Raw genomic sequence first — 27012 nt, forward strand, 5'->3', positions numbered from 1 at the left:
GTGATAGGGATTTCCTTACAGTTTCCTTTTTTTGGGGGGGAGGGGAGGAAGCAATTAGGTTTATTTATTTACTTTTTATTATTTTATTTTTAATGGAGATACTGGGGATTGAATCCAGGACCTCGTGCATGCTAAGCATGCACTCTACCCCTGAGCTACACCCTCCCCCATCCTTACAATTGTCTTTTGCTATTTGTAAATATCCCCTTTCCCATACTAGAGTTTATGCTAATGAGGTGACTCGGTGTGGGGGGTCCTAGACAGCTCTAGAAGGAGGCTGGTGGTTAGAAGAACCAACGTGTGATTAGGAGGGCTGCGGATTGAGTTAATCAGCTATTGTTAATGATTTCATCATCATGCTTATTAATGAAGTCCCGAGAAAACCTCAGGACACAGAAGCTCAGGGGTCTTCTGGGTTGGTGACAGTTAATGTGCTGGGAGGGTGGCCCACCCTGACCCCACGGGGACAGAGGCTCCTGTATCTCCCTCCCCCTCCCTCCCCCATGTGTCTCTTCATTTGGCTGTTCCTGGTCTGTATCCTTTATAACAGAACTCCAATCATAAATATCGTGCTTTCAGAGTTCTGTGGGTTGTTCTAGCAAATGATTGAATCTGTGGAGGTGGTGGGAACCCCTGAATATATAACCAAGTGAGTGAAAGTGCAGGTGGCCCCCAGGACTTGGCAGCTGGCATCTGCAGTGGGGACAGTCTTGTGGGACTGAGCCCTCGACTTGTGGGGCCGGACTTGAACTCTGGCTGGTCAGTGTCAGAGCTGAAATGACACTGACTGGTTGTATGGTGGGATGTGAACACTTCCCTGGAGGTTCTAAACCAGGCTGCCCAAGAGCGGCGCCAGCACTGAATCGCCTGGTAACCCTTTGTTCTTTGCTTGCCCCCCCAAGCTGGTCAAGGCCAAGGAGATATGGAGAGAGGCTGTGGCAACCTCTGAGCCTCAAGCCCTCCCTACTGGCTCCACTCCTGCTCCTGAACCCACGCTCAGCAACACCTCTGGAAAGGGTCAGACCCTTAGAGCCTGGTGGACACGTCTCTCCAAGCCCAGAGAGGCCACTATGACCCCCAGCTCTAAGAGCCTGGCTCTACTTCGTCACACGTGTCCCCAGGCAGAATCGCCTGTTTGCAGGAGCTTCCAAGCCTGCTTGGAAGGCAAGGCCTGTGTGCTTGGTCTCTCCTGGCAGGTGCTGAGGGCAGACAGACAGACATGAAGCCGAGTGGGTTTTTATTAGCAGCAGATAGGAGGCATCTGGTGCTGTCTGGATCTGAGAGAGAAGGTTCTTGCTGAGCGGACTCAGGCTGGTCACTCCTGGCAGCTCCCAGGGATGCCGCTCATTGAAGAGAGTCCTCTGCAGGGGACATGGAGGCCTCAGGGGTGGTGGAGCCCCGCCATGGCCGGGGCAGGGGAGGGAGGGACACTGCAGGTGGGCCAGTAAGCCCTCCACACCCACCCCTCCTGGGCCCTCGCCATCACCCGCAGGCAGGCAGGCCGGCCAGGTCACAGGTGGTAGGGACTGTTATCAGGGAACCACGTCTCTGGGCTCCTAATTCAGGGCTCCTCCCCAAGCTTGAGTGGCAAAGGCACAGAATAGCGGGTGGGCCCACCCGGCCGGACCAGGTCCCACCAGGCAAGTCTCTGGGTTTCTCTGAGCCCCTTTTGCTAGTCTGACACCCTCTCTCTAACCCAATGGCCACACTGAGCGCCCGCAGAGGCCTGCAGCTGGCACAGGCTCGGGTCACGCTGCCTCCTGAGCCCCCACCCTTCCATGCATCTTACTGCTCTTAGAGCCTTGCAGAGGCCACCACGGTCGGTGCAGGCAAAGGGAGAAAGAAGCCAGATCCACCATCCCCAGGGTGGTGGCCGGGAAGGTGGCCTAGGAGAAGGGTCTCCGAAACGCTTGCCTGTGACGGGGTCCAGACACCTCATGGCACACGAGCTGAAGCAGCATTTCTTGTTGCCCTCACACTGGTCGTCCCTGGAGCAATCGCTTCTCTCCAAACAGTGCTTTGAGGTCAGCGGGGTCTGCACCCAGGGGCAGCGGCCATCCTTCAGGACAGGCTCTGGGGAAGAGACTGGCCAGGCCGTCATCACCCGCTGGCCTGCTGGGGCCGCCCTGCAGCTGGTCCCCCCTTCCCTCCCCCTTGGTGGCCTGGAGCCTTCAGCGCCCAGGCTGGGAGGGAGACTGTGGCCCGCGGGCCCAGCAGGTGATGCTGGGAGGAGGCGGGCCAGCCTCAGCTGGGCCTCAGGTGGGTCCAGCAAGTGAACCCGTGCCATGGCCGGGCCGAGTTTATGGGGCTGCTGGGGGGCTCACCGAGAGAGGGGTGTGGAGTGCAGACTCAAGGAGGACCCCTGACAAAGTTGGTTCCTCCCTCTGTCCAGAAATGGCCTTACCCATGAGGGGGACCGTGCAGGATCGGCTGCAGGGGCTCCTGGCGCAGCACTTGGTGCCTTGGGGACAGCTCTCATCGTTGACACAGGAGATTATGCAGGCGTTGTCCTCGGAGGAGCTGAGCTCTGGGCACATGGCCTGCCCTGCTCACGAGACCAGCGGGGAGGTGGGGGGCTGGCTGGATCCCACCTCCCCTGGGGCGCCTCAGGAAAAAGCAAGGTGGGGCGTGGACAAGAACCTTGGGGAGTCCGGTCTCCAGCACCCCAACACTGACATTCGACGTGGCTGACAGAAGTTGTGAGTCAGCTGTGAAAGTCAGGAAACGAGGCCACAGGCCCACTGCAGGAGGTGGAGTTAAGACCCCGAAGGGCCGAGGACAGCTTCCCCCAACACCCAGCTAGCTGCCCAGTCACTTTGCATCCCGGGACGGTGGCCTCGGCCCTGCAGCTCTCAGCCCCCCGCGCATGGGCATCTCTGGGCAGCACCCCACACTTCTGTTGTCACTGATACCCCAAGGGTGCACCTTCCTCGTTCTGCTCCCTCTCTTGTCGTGGTCACCAAACTGTGAGGCCTGGGCAGCATTTCGGGGGGTGGGGGGACCTGGAGCAGAGGGAGGGCAGGATGCCCCTTCTGGGCTTACCTGGCAAGGAGAGTGCTGGGGCCAGTGCAAAGGCAGCCTCCAGGGAGAGCAGGGCCAGGGCCAGGCTGGCAAGACAGCGCATGGTGGCAGGTGGCAGGCAGGTGACAGATGGTGGCTCGTGGCCCTGGGGCACCTTTAAAGGAGGAGGTGGGAGGAAGAACACGGTGGGCGAGGGTGAGTGGCTGGCCCTGCCCCAGTTGGACCAAAAGACTTCCAGCTTGGACCGACCCCAGACTGGGCGGCCGCTGCCTTGGGCCACGTTTTTAAATAAAAAAGAATTCCTCATAAAGTGGATCCATTTTTTTCCACTTTGAAAGTAATGCATGTTTATTGTGAGCATTCAAAAAATTAAGGGCAGACAAAGGAAGAAATAGAATCCGCAATGGCACATCGCGGTGGTCATGGTTTCTGTGGTCGTGGAGGGGCCCTTCAGGGACAGGGAGTGACGTGTCCAAATCAGCACTCCGTCCGCAGGGAGCGGAGACAGAGGAGGAGCCCGGGTGTGGGGGGACCTTGGAGGGCATTTTATTCCTCCTGCTGTATCTTTTTGTCTTTTCCCGAACTTTCCACGGCAAGAACGAGTCTTCTTGTACTTAGGAGCCGCATGCTCTGTGCAGAGGATGTCGGGCGTCTGAGAAAGGGAGGGGCAGGCAGGTTCAGGGTCGGGGCTGTTTTTGCACAGGGCGGACACCAGGAAAGCCTCTTCCCAGAAGGGCCCCGCCTGTGTCCCTGTGTAGGGACCGGGGTGGGGACGGGATGATCACTCAGGCTGGGTGCCCTCCTTCTCAGGGGAATTTCCTTGATCCTTTTGCCCTGAGGGCTGGGACAAGGAGGGTGTCCCCGGGATGACTGTGTGTGCTGGTGGTCAGTGCCCACCCCTGGTCCAGGCCCCACTCCTCTGCCTGGCCTGTGGCCTCTTGGCCTTGGACACAGGGCCCCTCAGTACTTCTCTGGGGCCCTCAGCCTGGACTGCATGCAGTTCCAGATGCCCAGAACACCCTTCCACTTTGACAGGCTGCTCCGGTCCCCCTGGCCCACCCCGCCCCAGGCCCCAGGCCCCAGGTAGCACCATCTCATTCCCTACAAGGCCTCAGCAGAGTTTTAGGACCTCAGTCCAGGCCCCTCTCTGGGTAGCCAGCACTGACCTTTAGGGATTGGGGTCTAGAGGTCCTGGCCGATGGCAACTTGCTATGTTTTGGTAAATTTGCATGTTGACAGGTCACAAAATGTCCCCTCTTCAGCTGTTTCCCCTCCTGCAGCCTTGGAAGGAGGCAGAGCGCAGGCCAGAGGGAGACACTGAGGTTCAGAGAAGCGAGGGGTGGCCAGGCCACGGTCACTCACTGGCAGACCCCACTGGCCTTTCTCTCCCTGTTCTCTGTCCCTCCCCTCCCCTACACCATGGCCAGGAGGGCTCGGGGTCCTCCTCTTTCAGATGGTGGGTCCAAGGCCAGACTGACCACACCAGGCCGTGGGCCATGGCCTCACACTGAGTTGCCAGCCTCTGGCTCCCTGGGACACGGCCCTTGGCCGCAGACGTAGAGTCACAGGGCCGGGTCAGGGTTTGTCCCTTCTTCCCCGACCGGGGGGCTGTCTGCATGCTTTGTGGGCTGCCTTGTTCAACAGGTGTGAAAACAGTGTTGGTAAGGATACTAAATACAAAGATTTTCCTCTTTTCGATATCTCTCTCTTGCTTTAAAAATTGGTGCATAAACAATGTGTTAACCTAACTAAATAAAAATTCACTGTTGATATGGTTAGCATGAATATTACCATTCACCTTTCTATTGTGCAATGCCAGTTTAAATGCCAACAGGAGAGCATTTAATTCTTATATGGAATCACCAAAAAAATCACACACTTTACATCCCTGGATAGGATGGGCACGTGTATTCCATTTTGCACAAATCTTGCTCAACTGCTCCCCCTTCATTTTTTATTTTCCTTTTATTTTCAGATTCACTCTTGTTCTGAGGAATCAGTCTCCTTGTAAGCACTTTAATTTTTTCCTGACACAATGAACTGGTTGACTGCTTTCACCAGACTGGACTTTCCCACCAGCCCGTGCGGGAAGGGCATTGAGGCCAGACCCCGCCTGGAGGTCTGCTTTACTTCTCCCGCCACTCATTTCTAGATGTACTTTTATATTAATGAGGACAAAAGTTGCATTCTTTATTTTTATCTTTTGGGGCCATGAGGGCCGTTAGCAGATGCCATCTCAGAATGTATTTTTAATGAATACAAATGCACTGGCTAACACTGAAGTTGTGCCTAATATTCGAAAGCACAGGGTTTAAGACCCCTGGGTAAACCCATCGTGAAAGGAGTCTGTTCTTGGGAATCAGGCTCTGGTCTCATTTGCTGTGTGACCTCAGAGGGGTCATTTCCCTTCACACACCCCTCATTTCTCCCACCTATGAAATGGGGGCCACAACAACATCTCTCATAATTGCTGGTGGATGCAGCGGGTCAGTGTTGCAGGCGGTAGAAGAATTTACCAAAGACAAAGAAATGTTTAAGAACAAAGGAAAAGTTCAATAGCTATGCAGCTACTGGCAACAGTGGGCCACACAGGTGAGAGAAGCTTGTGTGAGGCCCGGGGGTCAGTTGCTGAGGTCTCTTATGGGAAGGGGTGGTTGGTGAACAGGGAGGCTGTGTGATCAGCTCGTGCACAAGTTTTTGATTGGTTATGGGCGAGGTAAGAGAGTTAGGGTCCGTGAGGAGACAGTGGGATTTATGATTCTGATAAGGAGGAATCATGGGCTGAGACAAGTCAGCTTGAGCTATTGTGAGGTAAGCTATTGTGAGGTTAGCCATTTCCCAGGGTTCTTGATTCTGCTAGGGCAAGCACACGTCAGAAAAGGGTGTACTTTGTTTTCTAAGGAATTGCAGAAGGATATCATCTGAGAGCCCAGGAGTGGGCTTCGCAGGGCCTCGGCCGACACCAGCTGGCACCACAGTAATGGGGAGGTGTGAGGATTCCATGGGGTAATAAATAATGACGATGCCTCCAAATCTAGAAAGCTTTCTACAGATTTCAACTGAGATCATTTAGAAGATAATTTTAATTTTTTTTTCATTAAAAAATAACATGCATTGTAGAAAACTTGGACAATTCAGAAAAGCATGAAGAGGAAAACAAAAATCACACATGGTCCCTATGCCAGAGCCACCTTGTTAATGTCATGGTCCGCCTGCATTCAGTGTTTTCCTTCGCAAGCACGTCTGTATATGTCACATCCCCCCAATCTTGTGTCACTGGGGCTGTGCTGCAGGTGTGTAAGGTCACATTATACTCTAAGCACTCCCATGCCCTCAGGACTTCTGGAAAACACTGTGGTCAGTGGCAGAGAACCAGGTCACTTCATTAACCACCATTAACCCATTTCCTCAGCTTCTAAGGGAACCCTTTACACTACAGTGATGGGACTGCGCTTCTCAGCTGGAAGGGGAGTGGAGGCCTGCTCTAATAGCCTGGGGATGGGAAGGCCATGGCCTGGAGGGGTTGCCTGCCCTGTGGGGTTGCGGGGAGGGGAGGAGTGAGAGCTGTTGTTGGGGCCAGGCCTTTGGGCAGGTGCGTGGCCCTGAGGGCTAGACAGAGAAACCAAAAGTTTCCAGGAATTATGTTTCCCCTGGCTCAGCAGACTTGGGGCAGGGACACGGGGTTCTTGAGCCCTGGGGGTGTCTGCTGACCCCACTGGCCTGGGCTCAGCCCAGATTCTTCCAAGACCTGCAGGCCTTTCCTCTCCCCACAGCTCCCATGTGCCAGGATGGGTGGGGAAACTGAAGCCCTGCTGTGATCACCTGGAATATTAGTTACGTGGTGGGCTAAGCACATAGGGTCCCCACTGGTCTTATGGGGTCAGCTGGCTCGAGCTTTCCTCCAAACTCTCATGCCCAAGGCCAGGTAGGGGAGGCCACACCATTCCACATGCTCGCCCTTCACTGTGGGGACCTTCTCGGCCCCTGGGGCGGGGGGAGGTCCCATCCTCAACCCTCCTCATTGGATCTCTCACGGCTTGTGAACCTTTCCATGCCCTGATCTCACTAAGTCAGTGCACACAGTGGTTGCTCCTCCTGCCTCTTGTTCCTCTCCAGAAAGTTCTTTCCTTCTCTAAGTCTCAAAGCTGTTTTGGCACCTCTTGCTCAGGGCTTCTGGGTGTGGGGCTATTGGGAGCCCTGCCCGTTCCCTCTTGTCCCAGCAGCACTGCAGCTCCCTTAGGCTCTAAGAGGTCCGCTGGGTTGGTTGGACATCCAGGCAAAGGGTGGGCTGCAGGGGCTGCTGGGCAGTCCTGGTGGAGGAAGGCTTGGGTCGCAGGGTTCAGTGTCCTCACTCGTTGCCCGTTCATCTAGGCTGGTCATCTGACCAGGACACTAGTGAATGAGGTGCAGCCCTCTTGCCCCAGGTGCAGGTATCTCGTTGGCTGGGGGCCTGGAGGCTGAGAAAGGATGGAAGGTGTGGACAGTTCAGGGACCAAGAGGAGTTGGAAGTAGGGACAGAAGCTGGGGAAGTTATTGACCAAGTCCTGGCTATTTGGGGCCAATTTGTCAGAGCAGGCAGATAGCTAGATACGAGCAGAGAGAGGCAGGTACCAGCGAAATGGCAGGAAACCATACATCTTGTGAACAACGGGGTCCTTGGGCAGACAAAGCGGGAACTTCCGGGCTAACAGGAAATCACACATTGTGGGGTGACAAGGATCCTAGAGGCAGACAAAGAAAGGTGGGAAAAGGCAAGAATCTCTGGTGTCTGAATGTCACCATTTGCTCATTATGGCCTGATTATAATAAAATTAGCCTTGCAGATTAGTTAAGTACCCACAGGCACTGATGCCATGACACTTCTGATCAAGACTAACTAAGGACGGAAATCCCTCTCCGGAAGGAGGAGCTGCGATAAAAATCAGGAAATAGGACCTGACACCAAACCTACCAAAACATGATCTCAGACTTCCCGTCTCTGTAACTGTGAGAAAATTAGCGTCTGTTGTTGAACCCACCCCGTCTGTGAAATTTTGTTTTGCCAGCCTTAGCAAGCTGAGACAGAGCTACTTAAGGATATGTAAAAACAGTAATTACACCACAGACCGGGAGTCCTGGGGGTGTGGGACTTACAGCCTCACCAGTGAAGAAGAGATTTGCCCATAGTGGGGAAATGTTTCGGGTCCAGCCTTGTTTCTTGGACAGCTTCATGGGCCCGCCAGCATCCCTAGAAATAAACGACCCACAAGGTAGAAAACAGAGACTTTCCTAACAGTAAGGTAGCGGCTGCTGTCTGGGTGTTTATGAGCTCTGGGTTAGGTGAGGACCAGATATTATTTTTCCATTTTACAGAAGGGTGACTCGGATTACGCAGTGAATCTGTAGAATGAAATCACAGCTGCACATTTTCCACCCACAGCATGCCCTGGCTGGTCTTTGCTTCCTTTCCAACCTCATCCCTATTTGCCTGTCAGCAAAACTTTAAGTGTATACTAACATATACAGATATTTGGACAGAGTGAGAGAATTTGAGGGAAGAGCCAATATTTAGCAGTAGGAAAAAAAAAGGAAATAGGTCTCAAACTTCTCCTTCCCCAAAGAATTTTCCACCCATTCATTTTCACAGCCCAGCTTCCAAAGAAACTTAGTGCAGCTGATGCAGAAAAATGTGGGGCAAGAAGTTGGCCGCGTCTCAGGTCTCGGTTGAGCCCCTGGGATGCGCCTTGCCGAGTGTGGGTCCTTGGCTTCGCGCAGGAAAGAATTCAACAGCAAGCCGCAGCTGAATAAAATTAGATTTTACTAGAGAGATATATTCTCCATAGACAGAGTGCAGGCTGTCTCAGAAGGCAAGAGGAGGGCCACGAGGTGTGGGGGTTGTTGGTTTTTATGGGCTCAGTAACGTTATATGCTAACAAGTCAGGGCATTATTCCACCTCCTTTGGGGAAAGGGCTGGGATTCCTAGGAACTGGGCCATTGCTCTCTTTTTGACCTTTTACGGTCAGCCTCGGAACTGTCCTGGCGCCTGTGGGAGTGCATTTACCACGCTAACATATCACAGTGAGCGCATAATGGAGCTCAAGGTCTACCAGCAGTCTCCTGCCATCTTGGGCCTCAAGGTCTACTGGGAGTTGAATTTTCCACCATCTTGGTGTTAATTGCTGTGTCATTCTTTGAATGGCTGTTCCCTGTCCCCTTCCTTCCTGTCTCACAGCTGCTCATCCGACTGCGCCTCTTCTCCCCCTGAGGGTGTACTGTCACCTAATAAATCCTCGCTTTGCTTTCCTGACTTCGGTGTCCCATCTCTGAATTCCTTCCACATGAGACAAGAACCTACTCTCCAGTAACAAACTGCCACAGGGTTATTGTGCGGCTTCCTGGGTTGTCTCTAGAGACAGCAGGCTGGCTTCCTGCAAGTCTGCTGTGCAGACAGCTGCCAGCATCCCGGGCTGGCTGCCGTAGTTGAGGACGCGCATTCCTGGGCAGGCTGCTGCGGGCAGTGGGTCAGAGGTCTGTTTTCCACGTGGTCTGGCCATTGTTCTTTTGTGTGTCAGTCTCACTGGGTTCTCTCAAAGAACCAGAAGCCAGGCTTTTACTTCTGTAATGGTGGAGAGGCAACTCAGATCCACTTACCCCAAGGGCAGCTTGGGAAGCTGAGCAATCACGGCTTAAAAAGTCTCACTGAAAGCATCAAAATCTGTAGGATTGGAAGACAGGGACCCTGAGGTAAGCTTGGACTTAGAAGCTGCCTTTGCATTCCTGCTCCGGGCCACAAGCCATGAATAGAGGCTTTGCTGTGGCCAATTCCCGGGGGCGACAGACGTCTAAGGCCACCAGCCGGCAGGACAGCACTGACCTGATATTAATGTGGCCATGACAGCTTTCTTTTGGTCAGTGTGTCTCGTTGGTGGTGTTGATCTCCATCAGCCTTTGCCAGGTCGCCCACTGTGGAGAAGGAGCCAGGCGGCCGTGACTCCAGAAGCTGGCCTGGCTTCTACAGCTAAGACTGAGGCTTCTCTATTGGACATAAACAACTCTATAGAACATTAGCACCCAGTGGGGCCCCTGTGTGACCAGGACAGATCAAGACAGAGACAAGACCACTCCAGAACTCAGGAAAACATGAACCACTCCCCAAATGCCCTATATCCCCTTCCTGGCTCACACGCACGATTGCTGCTTCTTTGACCAATTACAGCACCAGCTCTACTCTGCCCTCTTTCAACAAAAGAGTCATTAAGGACTTCAATCAGAATTACTCCCGATTCCTTATAGCTTCCAGCCGAGAGCAAAGCCCTGTTTTCTTAAATCCTCCTCAGATCACCTAGTACAAGCCCAGATCTTATGCGGCCTCTCTATCCCTTCTTGCTGAGACCCTCAGGCTCCCCTCAGTGTATGAAACCACACATGTGTCCTGGTGATCTTTTCTGGAAGGCCTCCACACTGTAAAGTGACCTTATCTTTCCCTTTGTAGTTAATAAATATCTTGGGGATATATCTGAGATCATGCAGATACCTTTGCTCCCCTCAAACTTTGGCCCGGGAGTTTTAGATTTCTTGGTGGATCTCATCTGCACCATTTCTTGCTGTGGTGTTTGCCTGAGGGTGGGTTAGTCTTTCCTCTTTCCTTCTACATTTATTAACTGAGGTTTTCTGTAAGGAAAAACTGTCCCTCCTTCATCAGTTATTAGATTATTTAACACTTAAGTTGCTCCAGCTCTGGCCGTTAGGACCTCCTTTAGATCACCTGCCTGTGTCCTTTTGACAAGCACATCTTTTTTTTTTTTTTTTTGAGCACACCCTTACTTTCTGGCACCCCAAGATGCTCCAGGCTCATCTTGCATTTTCCCTGCCTCGTGCCTGGAAAGAATCATTTCCCCCAGATATCCTGGTTTCTTTTGTTAGAGAATGGTTGTTAGAAGCCAAGTTCTGGGCTCTGGGTGTGCTCACTGCTGCTGGGCTGAGCTTGCCGCGAGGACCTCTCAGCAGACAGGCTAAGAATCACGTGTATGTCTGCTAACCCACGGGCGGGCACACACATATATTTCTGTCTCTGTCTGTTTGTGTGCATGTTTAGAGTCACACATTTACACTGATACCTCTGATTCCAGTCCCACATCTCAGGTCTCATTTTAGTCCTCCTTATAAATAACTTCTTCCTCTAACAGTAAGAAACCCAGGTCTCATTCCTCTAATATTTGCACTCATTTGTTCAGTTCTGGTATACACCTGAGTCAATTTCAGGTCGCTACTCTGTACCCTCGGGGGAAGCACACTGTCCATGTTTGTGTACACACCTTTGCCTTTAGTCTTGTGATGTCCAATCAGTTTCCAGAATGACGAGATGAGTTCTTTTCCTCCCCAGAGGCCCCCCAGGAAGGGTCTGGATTGGGTGGACTCAGCCCCTGGGTTTAGGACCAACAGAGGCCCTGCCAAGGCCTGACCAGACTCCAGACTCTGGTGGTTTCTGAGGTGCACGCTGGAAGCCGGGACTCAAGGCATGCTCTTGAAAAGGTACTGCTAAGTGTTTGTGCATAGAGGTGACTCTCTGGACCACGAGTTTACACCACAATAAATGGAGCCTACGAGCCCCACACCTGCTGAGGAGGAACCATGATGGGAAAGTGACTCAGGTGTGTTCAGCCCGGGGCCTCGGTGGATTCATGCGCCACCCCTGCCCTGCCCCTCATCTGCAGACCACTGCTAGGATGACTGGGCCCAGAAAATTCATCTAACCGTGTGCAACCAGGTTCACCTGGGACCCCAGCCCTCCATGGTGTCTGCAGCAGAGATTTACAGTTGTATTTGTGTAATGCAGAAATAGGGGACTCAGGAAATTAAGTCATGAAAGGGCTGCGTGAGCTGGTGCTCAATCTTGCTGAAGAGCACTGACACCCTCTGAAGCGTCGAGGGGGGAGACCACTGCTTTGGCTCCCCTAAGCCCAGCCCCCTCATCTTATTTTTCATTTTGTTCTTGGGAATGAGACTCCCTGGTGTCAATAGTGAAGGGCATTTGTGATATATTGATGAATTGAAAAGCACAGATGATAGAGCAGGTGTATAGTAAGATATAGATACGTGATATTTAGTGTTAAAAGTATGCACTGTTCTCTCTGTATCAGTTATTTCCAAGCCCAAGACCACCTGCAGGAACTTAAAAATATGGATCACAGCCCTTGCCTGTGATTCTCCTGTAGTACATCTGGGTGGGGACTCTAATGCAGGAACCCCTCGTCTGGGCAGAGCTGTAATTCTGCAGATGCTTCTTTCAGAGAAATACCTATTTTCTAAATATGAATTCACAGTGTGCTTTTTCTGCTTTTTGTTATGGTGTTAGGATGAATTCTCCTCTAAGAAGAGTGATCCAGGCATGTGTGAGCCCTGATCCTGGAGGAAGAGTGACCAACCTGGCGTGACCATTGATCTTTGTTCTTTTAATTTCAGTGATGTGTGGAGGGTAAAATCTGGGGATCCACTGACCAGATCCTGAAGCAGCACATTCTCACTTTCTGGGTTTGAGCCTGGGACCCAGAGAAGGGTTATGTGTTCTTCCGTGGTTGGTGGGAAGAGAAAAGCTGGCCTTCGGCCAAGGCAGGAAGAGCCAGGAGCTGGGCAGAGGGCTCTGTGTGCTACCACAGCCTCTAAAAGGCCTGAATGCTTATTATAGCTGTGGTTTTGTCTCTTTCTCTTTCTAGGTCTAAGGAGAAATAAGACAAGTCCATATTAAAATTGAAGGCTTGAATACCTCTCTTAATAATTGATGGAATGACTACACAGAAAATTAGTAAGGATACAGAAAAACTCAACATCACCATCATCCAACAGAACATATTTGATATTTATAGGATTCTCCACTGACCAACAGTAAAATTCACATTCTTTTTAATGCCCATGAAAATTAGACCAACATAGGCTATTTCCTGAGCCACAAAACAAGCACCAACACACTTAAAACAATTGAAGTCACACAGAGTATGTTAGCTGACCACAGTGGAATTAAACTAGAAATTAGTAACAGAAAAATACCAGGAAAAACTCCCAACTCTTGGTTACTAAACAACACATGTATAAATAATCCATAGGTCAAAAGGAAGCCTCAAAGGAAATTACAAAAATACTTAACTGAATGAAAATGAAAATGCAACGTATTAGAATTTGCAGGATGAAGCTAAAGCAGTGCCCAGAGGAAAAATTATAGCACTAAATGCTTAGAAGAAAGGAAAGTCTCAAATCAATAATCTAAGCTCCCACCTGAAGAAACTAAAAAAAAAGGAAGGAAACCCAAAGCAAGCAGAAGGGAGGAAATAATGAAGATAAAACTAGAAATCAATAAACTAAGAACAGAAAAAGAAAAAGAGTAAAATAAACTAAGCACAAAAAAGAAAAACCACACAGCAAAGGGAGCTATAAACAAAAGGAAAAGACAACCTACAGAATGGGAGAAAATATTTGCAAATGATGTGACTGATGGATTAATTTCTAAAATATCCAAGCAGCTTACATAGCTCAATATAAAAAAAAAAATCAGCCAAACAACCCAATCGAAAAATGAGCAGAAGACCTATACAAATATTTCTCCAGCGAAGACATACAAATGGCCAATAGCCACATGAAAAAATGCTCAACATCACTAGTTATCAGAGAAACGCAAATCAAAACTACAATGAGGTATCACTTCACAGCAGTCAGAATGGCCATCATTCAGAAGTCCACAAATGACAAATGCTGGAGAGGCTGTGGAGAAAAGGGAACCCTCCTACACTGCTGGTGGGAAAGTAGTTTGGTGCAGCAATTATGGAAAACAGTATGGAGATTTCTTAGCAAACTAAAAATAGACTTACCCTATGATCCAGCAATCTCATTTGTGGGCATGTATCCAGAGGGAACTCTAATTCAAAAAGACACCTGCCCCAATGTTCACAGCAGCACTATTTACAATAGCCAAGACATGGAAACAGCCTAAATGTCCACTGACAGATGACTGGATAAAGAAGCTGTGGTATACACACACACACACACACACACACACACACACACACACACACACACACACACACATATATACTACTCAGCCATAAAAAATAATAAAATAATGCCATTTGCAGCAAAATGGATGGACTTGGAGATCATCATACTAAGTGAAGTAAGCCAGAAAGAGAAAGAAAAATACCATATGATACCACTTATATGTGAAATCTAAAAACAAAAAAGCAAACTTATTTACAAAACAGAAACAGACTCACAGACGTAGAAAACAAACTTATGGTTAACAGAGGGGAAAGGGGGGGGAGGGATAAATTGGGAGTTTGGGATTTGCAGATACTAACTACTGTATATAAAATAGATAAACAACAAGGTTCTACTATATAGCATGGAGAATCATGTTCAATACCTTGTAATAGCTATAATGAAAAAGAATATGAATGTAAACATATATATATTTGAATCACTATGTTGTACACTAGAAATTAACACAACATTGTAAATGGACTATACTTTAGTAAAAAAAGAAAAACCAAAAAAACCCCCCAAACAAAGAAACCACATTTGGTTTTGAAAAGAGCAATAAAATTCACAAACCTTTGACAAGACTGATAAAGAACAAAAGAGAAAAGACAATGACCAACATCAGTAATGAAACAGGAATTTCACTGCAAAAGGGACAATAAGGGAATACTGTGAACAATTCTACATTTGTACAAGTCCATTCGACCAATTTCTCAACAAGCACAAAGCAAAAGTCACCCAATATGAAAAAGATAATGATTAAGGGAATGGAATTTGCAAGTTAAAATTCCTGAAAAAGAAATCCACAGGCCCAGATGATTTCACTAGAGATTTCTATCAAACATTTAAAGAAGAATGAACATCGATTTTACAGCATCAATTCCAGGAGATAGAATGGAAGGGAACACTTACCAAGTCATTTTATAAGACTTGTATTACATTGATCTTGAAAACTGACAGTATAACGCACACACACAAACACACACACACACACACACACACACACACACACATACAGCCCAGATTAATATCTGTCATTAATACAGATACAGAATCCTTGACAGGATACTAGAACATGGATATCAGTGATATATAAAAAGAAGTATACATCATTACCAAGTGAGTTTATTCCAAGAATCCAAGGCTGGTTCAATATTTGAAAACTAGTCAGTGTAATCTACCATATTAACAGGGTAAAGAAGAAAAATAATATGATCATATACATTGATGCATTAAAGACACATGTCATTACTAAATGAAGTAAGTTTTTATTTTAACAACTCACAGAAAGTTAGGAAAAAAGGGAATTTCCTTGACTTCATAAAGAACACATTCTACAACACAATTCCTGTCAAAATCCCAGCAAGATTTTTGGTAAATATAGACACGGTTATTCTAAAATTTGTATGTAAAAGCAAAGGAACTAGAGTCGACAACTTCGAAAAAGAATAAAGAGGGAGCAATCACTCTACCTGATTAAAGACTTAAGTAGCTGTAACAATCAAGATGGTGTGGTTTGACCAAGGGACAGACACATGGAATGACAATGGAACAAAATAGAGAATCCAAAAGTAGCCCCACGCAGATACAGCCAACTGTTTATTTGACAAAGGTGCAAAAGCAATTCAGTGGAAGGAAGGAAAACCTTTTTAATCAGTGGTACTGGACCGACTGGATAGACATAGGCACAAGCTAAATGTTGGCATATATCTCATTCCTTATACAAAAATGAACCCCAAATGCATCACAGATTTAAATGCAACATGTGAAACTATAAAACTTTTAGAAAAAGTACAGGAGAAAATCTTTAGGGTCTTCGAGTTCTTCAACTTGACACCGAAAAGCACAATCCATAGAAGAAAAAAACTGACAAATTGAACTTCATCAAAATTGTAAACTTTTGTTCAGTGAATGCTGAGAGGATGAAAAGAAGCTATATAGTCTTGGACAAAATACGTGCAAACTGCATACCTGACAAATGACATATCTAAAATATGTAAAGAATTCTCAAAACTCAAAAATCAAATAACCCAGTTTGAAAATGGACAAAAGACATGTGGAGACATCTCACCGAAGAGGATATATAGACAGCAAATAAGCACAAGAAAAGATGTTCATCACTAGACATCAGGCAAATGCAAATTAAGGCCATGGTGCGATAGCATCACACACATACTTATAAGAACAGGCAAATAAAAAATAATGACAACACGAAATGCTGGCAACGAGGTGGAGAAACTGGATCTCTCGTGCTACAGCTACTTTAGAAAACATTGAGGTTTCATCAAAAGTGGAACACACACTTACCATATGGCCTGAAAGTCACACTCCTGGGCATTTATCCCAGAGAAATAAAAACTTATGCCCTCACCAAACCAGTACATGATTTTTTATAGTAGCTTTATATGTAATAGCCTGAAATTCACTCACGCTATCCTGCAATTGGAGGTGGACGGCTCGAAGTCTTTTTTTTCCCTAGCCTCACTAATTGTTTATTTAAGTATAGTCAGTTTACAATGTTATTTCAATTTCTGGGGTTCAGCATAATAGTTCAGTCATACATACACATACATACATTCATTTTCATATTCCTTTTCATTATGGGTTACTACAAGATATTGAATATAGTTCCCTGTGCTGTACAGAAGAAACTTGCTGTTTATCTATTTTATATATAGTAGTTAGTATCTGCAAATGTCAAACTCACAATTTATCCCTTCCTACCCTTGCCTTTATTCTTTCTTAAAAATTATCATCAAACAGTTCAATTATTGTGGCACTAGAAATGAAATTTACTTTCTCTTCAATATATTTGTTAAATTCAAAACCTGAATGAGGGAGACTTATTGAAAACTTCACAGCACTCCAAGAGACTATGAATGAAATAATTGTTAAGGCAATTTAATTTAGGCAGTTTTAAAGAGTGAAAAGCAATTGAATTAATCCAGTGAGTAAGTATTTCTTTTTCGTTTTTTTTTAATTTTAATATAGAGATTTTTATTAGGTAATATATGAAGTTAAATATCCTGTTAAGATAATTTCACTATGGTTATTTAGAAGAATGCCCTGATTCCTAGCAGATGTATACTTTTATTGAAGTGTAGTTGATGTACAATATTAGATAAGTTATAATTACAATTATTCAATATAATTTTGAAAGGTTATACTCTTGTGAATAAGTATTTCAATCAACCATCTTGTAATGGTTTGTCATTGACAAAATTTTTACCCATAATGCATTGTTGCTATTTCTTTCTTTTTTTAGTTAACACCTCCATCACCTCACATAATTATCATTTCTTTTTTTTTTCAGTGAGAACATTTAAGATATACTCTCAGCAACCTTCAAGTGTATAATACAGTATTGTTAACTATAATTACCATGCTGTACACTGTATCCCCAGGACTTCCTCGTCTCATAACTGGAAGTTTGTACCCTTTGACCAACATCCACCACTCTGTTTCCCTCACCTGCCTGTGGCTGGCAGCCACCAATCGGTTCTCTGTTTCTGTGAGTCTAACAATCCCCACATATCTATCCTTGAGAAAGTTCCACATTGCACTTGTGTATTCTGCTGTATTTGGATGAAATGTTCTGTACAAATCTGTCAGATCCATCTGGTCTAATGTTTCACTTAACGCCGTTGTTTCCTTGTTGCTTTCTGTCTGGGTGCTCTCTCCACCGATGTAAGTGGGGTGTTAAAGTCCCCTACTATTATTGCGTTGCTGTCAATTTCTCCCTTCAGGACTGTTAATCATTGCTTTATGTATTTCGGCTCTCCTATGTTAGATGCATATATATTAATCACTATTTTGTCTTCTTGATAAATTGTCTCCTTTGTCAATACATAATGTCCATCTTTGTCTCTTGTTACCTTGAGCAGTGTTACTGTGGCTCCGCATGTTGGATGAACTATTCCTTTGCAGGAGCATTTGGTATTAAATGACAGGGTAGGAGTTAGAGGTCTTTCTTTCGTCTTCCGACAGGGGGCGCTACCGCACAAGTTTTCGGTTTCTCTTAGCTGGGCGGACTCTGGTTCTATTTGAGGGCACTTTCCAGCTTCCACCGGCTGTGTAAGGCGAGTGGCTCTTGTGTCCTGTTGTCGCTTCTTGTGCTTCCAGCGTCAGTGCCAGAGCTGCTGTCATCACTGGAATTGGTGGGGCTTTCCTTTCATCCGGGGTCCCTTGAGACGCGGGTTCCGCTGTGGAGGGGGAGGGGAGCCGGGGTCCACAGGCACTTCCACTGTGTCTGATGTTGTAGGGTTTGTGGGCTCTGCCGCTGTGGCTGGGGTGGGGGGTCGCGGGCACCTCAGCTGCCAAGGGCGCGGGTTGCAGGCACCGACTCCACCGTTCTGCCTCCTCTGTTCCAGTCCGCTCACCTTTGGATGTACTGGTGTGTGGAGTTCTCCCCGTCCTGTTGTGTTAAGGCAGAGGAATCTTTGTTCAGTTGTGGATGTTTCACTGGGTGTAGATCGAAGGCAAGAGACAAAGGTATTTTTCACTCCGCCGCTCTTTAACTTTAAAAAAGAATTTTGCAATTACCAAGTGGCGGAATAATCATGACAAATTAAGTAAAATAAATTTGACATCTTTGATGTTATATTGTTTTACATGAGTCTAATTTTTAAAAAATTAAAAAAAGCAATTTGCATGGCAAAAAGAAACGTGCTGTATCACCGAGTGGGGAAGCACGCAGCTAGATGAGGAAGGACTGGCATCTGGGCTCCATCTCTCGGCAACTATTGTTTTCCACTGCTCATGCTGCCTGGCAGTTTTATTAAACTTGACAGGCACTTGATGGTAAAACCCACTTCCCAAGCTGGGGAGAAGGTGGATTGGGGCTACCAGATGTGAGAACAGAGAGATGTGACCAGGGTGGGCGCTGAACCCAGAAGTGGCGGGTCGAGGAAGGAGCCCAGGACGGCTGCTCAGAGGAGGTGGCCCCTGAGCTCAGTCTTGGCAGGTGGAGTTGGGGGCAGAGCCAGGTGGAGGCAGAAGATACAGCGAATCAAGGGAGCAGACCTGGAGGAGGAGGACCCCAGAGGCTAAGTGGGAAGGAGCCAGTGGTTTCCAAGAATAAGACGTCAGCAGTGCTAATGGTGGGGGCATAGCTCAGTGGTCGAGTGCACATTTAGCATGCACGAGGTCCTGGGTTCAATCCCCAGTATCTCTAAGATAAATAAATAAACTTAATTACCACTCCCTCCCAAAAGATGGTAAGAAAAAAAAGTCATTAGCGCTAAATGCACGGAGAAGGCACAAGGACACCTGAACAGAGGAGCAGAGGTCCCTCATGGCTGGAGAGAACTCACATGGCTCTCCCCTCCAGGCTCAGCGCAGGGACGGCAGACCTTGCCAGCCCTGAATCTGCTCCTGCCAAGGCTCTGGTGACTTCTGTGGGCGTCCTCGGTCCTCATCCTCCTGCCCCCTGTGGTGTGTGGCCCTCTTGTGCCCACTGTGACACCCAGCGCCCCTGGCTTTCCTCTTGTCCCTGGCAGCCCTTTCTTGGTGCCTTGCTGGTGTTGACTGCAATAAAATGCACAGCCTAAAAGTTAAGAGTTATGCTTTATTCGGCAGACATTTCTGAGGATTCAAGCCCAGGATGAGAGTCTCTGAGTCACCCTGAGGGACTGCTCCAAAGTGGCAAGGGAGAAGCCAGGATATGAGTTTTTGCGACAAAGACCAGGTAGTCGGGACATCAAAAGATTACTGTTAAATAAAGAAAACCAGACATTTCAAGTTATAGAATTCGGCGCTTTTCTATGTATGGGAGGGTGCAGGGGTCTGGGCTCATTGAAATCGCTCCTTTGATGTGCACCTGGCTCTCTAGGGTCAGTGTCCTGTGCTCCCACATCCTGAGTCCCCTCGGGGTGCACTGTTGAGGGTGGCTGCAGAGGCCAGGCTGCCTGCTTGTCTGCATCCTGAGTTCCCTCTGCTCACTGTGTGTGTGGGGGGGTGGGGGGTGGTAGCAGCTGATGACTTGGTGGTCACAGCGTTCTTTGTTTACTGATATGGCCGGCAGTATTTTTCATTCACACTGGCTTAACCTCTGCACCCAGCCTCTAAATGGCGAGGACCTGGCAGCCAGCAGCTGAGCCCTCTGCTTTGCGGGAGTTGCTGTGTGGCCCACCCCCAGCCAGCCCTGCCTCACCTCTGAGCTCCGGCCAGCCCCTCTCCTGCCAAGCCTGCATCTCTACCCCAGTGAGCCTGGCCCGGACCCTGGGGGTTTCTAGCCAAGTCTTGCCAATGTTATCTCTAAATACCTCACTTCCACTCCCCACCGTCTCCCCCACCCACCACTTGCTGTGACCTTGTGCTTCGGGGTCTGGCCTCCAGTTGCTTCTCAAAATGCAGATGTGATGTCACTCTTGCTCACGAGCTTTGACAGGCTGAGTCATCTGCCAGCCGGGGAGGGCGGGACGGACATGACCACTGCTCATCCATCCACTCACTCAGCAGGTATACATTGGGTGCATACTTTGTATTAAGCACTGTTCAAGGAGCATGCACGCCACAGGAAATAGATGACAGGTTTTTTTTCATCTCAGCCAAAGGGGCGTTTAGGGGAGCTGGCCAGGATTCGGAGCCAGAGCACTTGGACAAGCCGGGCTCCACCATGTGGTACCGAGGGACTTCATGCAAATCAGGTTGTTGATCAGGTAATTAGGTTATTGTTATTGAAGGATCAGGTCTAGCATCACTAATGTGGAGTTCAGATGGACTATCTTCAAGGTCCAGCTGGGACAAGAAAGCTCCTTTACAGTGGGAAGTCTGGATGTGAAAGCGGTGATTGGAGGGGAGAGGTAGAGGCAGAAGGCTGGGGCAGGTGGTGAGTGTGCCAGCCTCTCTGCTGGCTCCCACGGAGGTGGGGGGGAGCACAGCTGTGTCTGAGGGGCTGCACGAGCTGCGGCCCTAGAGGACAGGCAGCCCCAGGGCATCGGGTGTCCTGACGGAGGACCAGGGAGACTGAGGGAGGGTGTGGTCTCGGCCTCTCCTGCAGGGTGGGTTTGGGCCAAGGATGCGATCACCTCTGCCTTGTATCCTGGAAACGCGCATACTCCTCAAGCCTGAGAAGGGAGGTTTGGGGAGGTGGCTCCCCTCCCTGACCTCAGGAGACATTTTGGGGATATGAGTGTCACGGAAGAAGGGAAGCTTGACAGCTGGTTTGCACCTGGTCCCACCTGTGCCGTTTCCACCTTATCATGGATTGCCACTGGCCTGCCTGCCCCTATGAACTGCCTCGCAGAAATTTCTCCAGTGGTGGAAGGGTGTCCGGTATACAGTCACATGAGGCTCTTGAGTATTAGCAGGACCAGTGCCCCTGGAAACTGAACTTGTAACTTATTTCACCGTAGTTCATTAAACCTAAATAGCCACACACAGCGAGGGATCTGAGAGCTGCATTTCCGAGGCTGCGTGGCCAGCTGGCTTCCTGTTAGAGTCTGCAGCAGGAGGCATCAGAGGGAGACTGGAGGCCAAAGGAGAGGAAAGGAGAGATCCCTCTGTTTTGTCTTGGCAGAGTCATTCCTGCAGTGGCTGTTGGCACCAGCTTCCATCTTTTTTTCCAGGACCCTGGAGCTGGCCTTGGGCATTGGTGCTCAGCGGGGCCCCTCCGCTGACCTTTCCTTGGAGGCCCAGGGGGTGCTCCTCTGCAGACTCCAAAGCACTGACTGTGTGGGGGTGCTGCCCGCTTCACAGCCTCTTCAGGCCCTGAGCTCCTGCTGCTGACAGCTGCCTCCTCCTTCGTGGTCCAGCCCTGGCAGTGCTCCCTGCTGTGGTTATCTTGGGCAGTCACAGTGTTCCATTTGTGCTCCCGCATTTCCTCAGTTTCTGTGTAATGAACCCCGACTCCCACAGAGTGGGGTCCTGAAATTGAAACGAGGGACATCCAGGTGACTCACGCACGTGAGGCTAAGAATTCGGACTCTCCAGGTCGGTCTGCTCCTCCTCCCGCAGAAGCAGCCTCCTTCCTGAATCTTTGCTGCACATTTTTTCCTTTTTTCGAAACTGAAGTATAGTCAGTTACAACGTGTCCATTTCTGGTGTGCAGCACAATGTCCCAGTCATGCATATATACATATATTCATTTTCATATTCTTTTTCATTAAAAGTTGTTACAAGATTCTGAATATAGGTCCCTGTGCTATACAGAAGAAATTTGTTTTTTTTAAATCTATTTTTATACATAGTGGTTAACATTTGCAAATCTCAAACTCCCCGAATAATCCCTTCCCGCCCCGTTTCCCCCGGTAACCATAAGATTGTTTACTATGTCTGCGAGTCTGTTTCTGTTTTGTAGATGAGCTCATTAGTGTCTTCTTTTTTCTTTTTTTAAATTCCACATATAAGTGATATATGGTAATTTTACTTCTGTTTCTGGCTTACTTCACTAAGAATGATAAACTCCAGATCCATCCATGTTGGTGCAAATGGTGTTATGTTGTCAGTTTTTATGGCTGAATAGTATTCCATTATATAAATATACCACAACTTCTTTATCCAGTTATGTCAATGAACATTTACATTGCTTCCATGTCTTTGTGCTGCCCATTTTCAATGGAGCCAAAACGAGAGAGGATTCCGGGGCCAGGCCAGCCTGTGGTGCAAGGTGAGTGTCCACTTGAGCCTTGACCCTGCAGACCCAGTGGTGCTTGACTTGCCTGCAGCGACAGGGATGATGGAGAGAAACTCTTGCAATCCTCCTTGCTTATTTGAGTCATTGGCAGAATTCACTTCCTTGTGGTTGTAGGACCTGTTCCTCACTGAATGTCAGCTTTTGAGGCCACTCATGGTTCTTGGCTGGTGGCCCAGTTGTCCATCTTCAAAGCCAGCAATGGCAGGTTGAGTCCTTTGGGTGCCTCCTCCTCCCCCCTCATCTCTCTGACCCAGCGAGAAGGGTTCCCTGACTGAGGGGTCCATGTGATTAGGTTGGTCCCATCCAGACAATCCTGGGTGATCTTCCCATCTCAAGATCTGTACCTTGGTCACATCTGCAAAGTCCCTCTGCCACATCAGGTGACATATTCCCAGGTTCTGGGGATCAGGGTAAGGACATCTTTGGGGCCATTATTTTGCTAACCACGCTGGTTCTCCTCTTTCTGTTTCACTTCTTTTCAGGGATCCATGACGTAAAAACCAAACCATCGGGGCAGTGTATTGCTAGAGTGCTCCTAGGCAGGTATCTGCAGAGCCCCCCTCCCTGAGACTGTCCTGGGGCACAGCTGGGCACCTGGGGCCCTGTGGCCTCAAAAGAACTGGTTCTTGCTTTGCAGTGTCATGTGGGAAGGGGTTTTCCGCCTCTTCCTCTGTCCCCAGGGTCTCTGTACTGAGGGCTGCATCCTCCTACAAGAGAAGAAAGGTGGGTCCCCAAAGAACATCCCTTCAAGTCTCAGCGTGCCCCCCCCCCCCCAGTTTCCAAAGTGCTCCTCCAGCCCTGGGAGAGGTCAGGCAGCTGATGTCACTGTCACATCTACCTTTGAGCTCACAACGATCGGAGAAGCATGAACTGTGTTTCAAAGTGGCCACGACATCAGCTCACACCTTTTGCATGTGTCACTGGGCAGGAGCAGGGCAGAGGTGGGAAGGGGGTCAACAGGCTAAGGGTCAGGTCCTGCAGAAGGAGGAGATTAAGTCTAGGCAAGAACTGTGCTCATTGGGTCCAGGTGGGGTCCACAGAGTTCTGCCAGGACCACACTTGTGTCACACACAGAATATGTCACCTGATGTGGCAGAGGGACTTTGCAGATGTGACCAAGATACACATGCACAACCCCAGCTACACTCACAGCACATGCATATCACACAAGTCACACACTGCACACACACACACACTGCACATACTCATCCACACAGACATCCACACCCACCCGTAAGCCACACACACATAGATGCAGGCACATAACACACACATGTTCACACACACTTAAGAATATAAATGCAAGCTCTCACAGCACATATATTACATAAAACCTACTGCATGCCACATACAGCACTACAACAAAATGAGAAAACACAAATAGAAAAGAATATAAATTAAAAATCACAGACATAATGGCCAATAGGCACATGAAAAAATGCTCAATATTGTGAATTATCAGAGAAATACAAATCAAAACTGTAATGAGGTATCACCTCACACCAGTCAGAATGGCCATCATTCAGAAGTCCACAAATGACAAATGCTGGAGAGGCTGTGGAGAAAAGGGAACCCTCCTACACTGCTGGTGGGAATGCAGGTTGGTGCAGCCACTGTGGAAAACAGTTTGGAGATTCCTCAAAAGACTAGGAATAGACTTACCATATGACCCAGGAATCCTGCTCCTGGGCATATATCCAGAGGGAACCTTAATTCAAAAAGACACCTGCACCCCAATGTTCATAGCAGCAATATTTATACTAGCCAAGATATGGAAACAACCTAAATGTCCATCAACAGATGACTGGATAAAGAAGCTGTGGCATATTGATACAACTGAATACTACTCAGCCATAAAAAAGAATAAAATAATGCCATTTGCAGCAACATGGGTAGACCTGGAGAATGTCATTCTAAGTGAAGTAAGGCAGAAAGAGAAAGAAAAATACCATATGAGATCACTCATACGTGGAATCTAAAAACAAAACAAAACAAAACGAACTTATTTACAAAATAGAAACAGACTCAGACAAAGAAAACAAACTTACGGTTACCAGAGTGGGAAGAGGGTGGGAAGGGATAAATTGGGAGTTCGAGATTTGCAGATACTAACTAATATATATAAAACAGACGAACAATAAGTTTTTACTGTACAGCACAGGGAACTATATTCAATATCTTGTAGTAACTTATAGTGAAAAAGATATGAGAACGAATATATGTATGTTCTTATATGACTGAAGCATTGTGCTGTACACCAGAAATTGACACAGCACTGTAAATTGACTATACTTCAATAAAAATATATTAAAAAATCACCTGAAAGCCCTTCAGATCCAGAAATGGCCATGGGTAACATTTTGGTTTATTTTTCTTGAAACATTTTCTGATAGATTTTACCAAAATGAAATTAAATGAAAGGAAACTTGCTTTGTTCACTTAAAAAGGAAGTGAGTCATGAATAGATAAACAAAGTGTGGTGTATACATAGAGTAGAATATTATTCGACTTCAAAACAGAAGGCAACTCTGACACACACTGCAACATGCATGAACCTGGAAGATATTATGCTAAATGAAATAAGCCAGATACAAAAGGATAAATGCTGTGCGAGCTCACTTAGGAGGTACCTCAGTAGTCAGATTCACAGAGACAGAAAGTAGAACAGTGGGTGCCAGGGCTGCAAGAGGGGACAAAGGGAATTAAAGTTTAATGGGGGCAGAGTTTGGGAAGATGAAAAAGCTCTGGAGATGAATGTCTGCACAGCATGTGAATTTGCTCAATGCCACTGTACACTGAAAAATGGTTAGGATGGTAAATTTTCTGTGATGTGTGTTTTAAACAACAACAACAATAAAATAATAATAATAACAGACTATTTACATAGCCAAGACGTGGAAACAACCCAAATGTCCATCGACAGATGACTGGATAAAGAAGATGTGGTACATATATACAATGGAATACTACTCAGCCATAAAAATAGTGCTATTTGCGGCAACATGGATGGAGCTAGAGGCTGTCATTCCAAGTGAAGTAAGCCAAAAAGAAAGAAAAAAGCCATATGATATTCTTACATGTGGAATCTAAAAAAAAAGGACACAAATGAAGTTATCTACAAAGCAGAAACAGACTAACAGACATAGAGAACAAACTTATGGTTACCAGGTGCTAAAAGGGGTGGGAAGGGATACATTGGGAATTTGAAAATCGCACCTCTAGAGCAGTGATGGAAATGTTAGCTATCTTGATTGTGGTGGTGGTTTCATGGGTGTAGACCTCTATCAAAATTCATCAAATTGTACATCTGAAATATGTGCAGTTTGCTGTATAGGAATCATACCACAATAAAGGTGTTAAAAAAAATTTCATGCTCTTTGGCATGCAGATTTCCTCATTAGATATTCATGAAGCAAGTAAAATTCATCCCAATGAGAGATATTATATAGAAATAAAATATTATCCTCAGCATCACTTGAATAGATAGCATTACAAAACAATTTCTATGTTATGGAGCTATTTCTGTACCCCCAGTACATGACCCATAATAACAGTGAGTTGTAGATCTTGTTATAAAAGCTTCTAATAAAAATTCCTATGTAAGTATTTAATTCACTTCAGAAAAAAAAAAGGCAAGTACTTTTTTTCTACTGAAGTACAGTCAGTTTCAATGTGTCAGTTTCTAGTGCGCAGCACAATGTCCCAGTCATGCATATATATACATATATTTGTTTTCATCTTCTTTTCCATTACAAGTTATAACAAGACATTGAACATAGTTCCCTGTGCTATGCAAAAGAAGCTTTTTTTGGACAAGTATTTTTATGACAAAGTCTAGACTAAGTTTCCCCTTTCTCCTACATTCGCACTTAAATGGAGTTGATGATTTCTAGGGTCCTTAGACTCCTAAGAAAGTATGCATTCTTTTAAACTTCTGAAAGTACTCACATAAAAAAGTAGTAACAGAAAGTTGAGTCCTGGGCCCTGAGAAACAGCTGGGCCCAGCTGAGTCAGAGCCCATCTCCTAGCCAAGCGGGATCTCCCTGCCACCACCTTCCTTGCAGACAGGCCAGATCCTCTGTCGCTTTAGGTGCTGGTATCACGTGCCATTCTTCAGAGAAAGGCGCTACAGTGTTTCACAGTCTGCCGGCAGGGGGCGCCAAACACCGTGCACCTGTCGGGCTCCGCTCGCCTCCCCCCACCAGGTCTCCCGAGGTCTCCGGCTTTGAGGGGGAAACCTCCCAAACAGGTCAGCCCGCCCTGAACCCCGCCTCCTCTCTTGCTGGCTCCTGGGCGGGATGCCTGGAGCCAAGACGCCCCATGTTTCTCTGATCTCGTTTGCTCACACGCC

General features: G+C 47.5%; 1 protein-coding gene across 1 annotated transcript; it reads right to left on the bottom strand.

Annotated features, from left to right (window-relative positions):
- Window positions 1–1344: 1344 nt before the first annotated feature.
- Window positions 1345–26739, bottom strand: LOC102538138 (whey acidic protein). Its single transcript, XM_006217150.3, has 5 exons — window positions 26610–26739; window positions 3043–3175; window positions 2405–2545; window positions 1915–2073; window positions 1345–1361 (listed from the first exon to the last, which is right to left on the bottom strand). Exons 2-5 carry the CDS (start codon window positions 3122–3124, stop codon window positions 1345–1347), a joined length of 399 nt encoding a protein of 132 aa, XP_006217212.1. The 5' UTR covers window positions 3125–3175; window positions 26610–26739.
- Window positions 26740–27012: the final 273 nt, after the last annotated feature.

Source organism: Vicugna pacos, chromosome 7, assembly GCF_048564905.1.
Source record: "Vicugna pacos chromosome 7, VicPac4, whole genome shotgun sequence".
In the NCBI taxonomy this organism is placed as follows: Eukaryota; Metazoa; Chordata; class Mammalia; order Artiodactyla; family Camelidae; genus Vicugna; species Vicugna pacos.

Bases quoted from the DNA above. Each gene is read 5' to 3' on its own strand.
- LOC102538138 (XM_006217150.3), bottom strand. From the start codon at position 3,124: ATGCGCTGTCTTGCCAGCCTGGCCCTGGCCCTGCTCTCCCTGGAGGCT. The intron at 2,546-3,042 runs GTAAGCCCAGAA...TCTCGTGAGCAG, and splicing joins CCCAGCACTCTCCTTGCCAG to GGCAGGCCATGTGCCCAGAG. The intron at 2,074-2,404 runs GTAAGGCCATTT...TCTCTTCCCCAG, and splicing joins CTGCACGGTCCCCCTCATGG to AGCCTGTCCTGAAGGATGGC.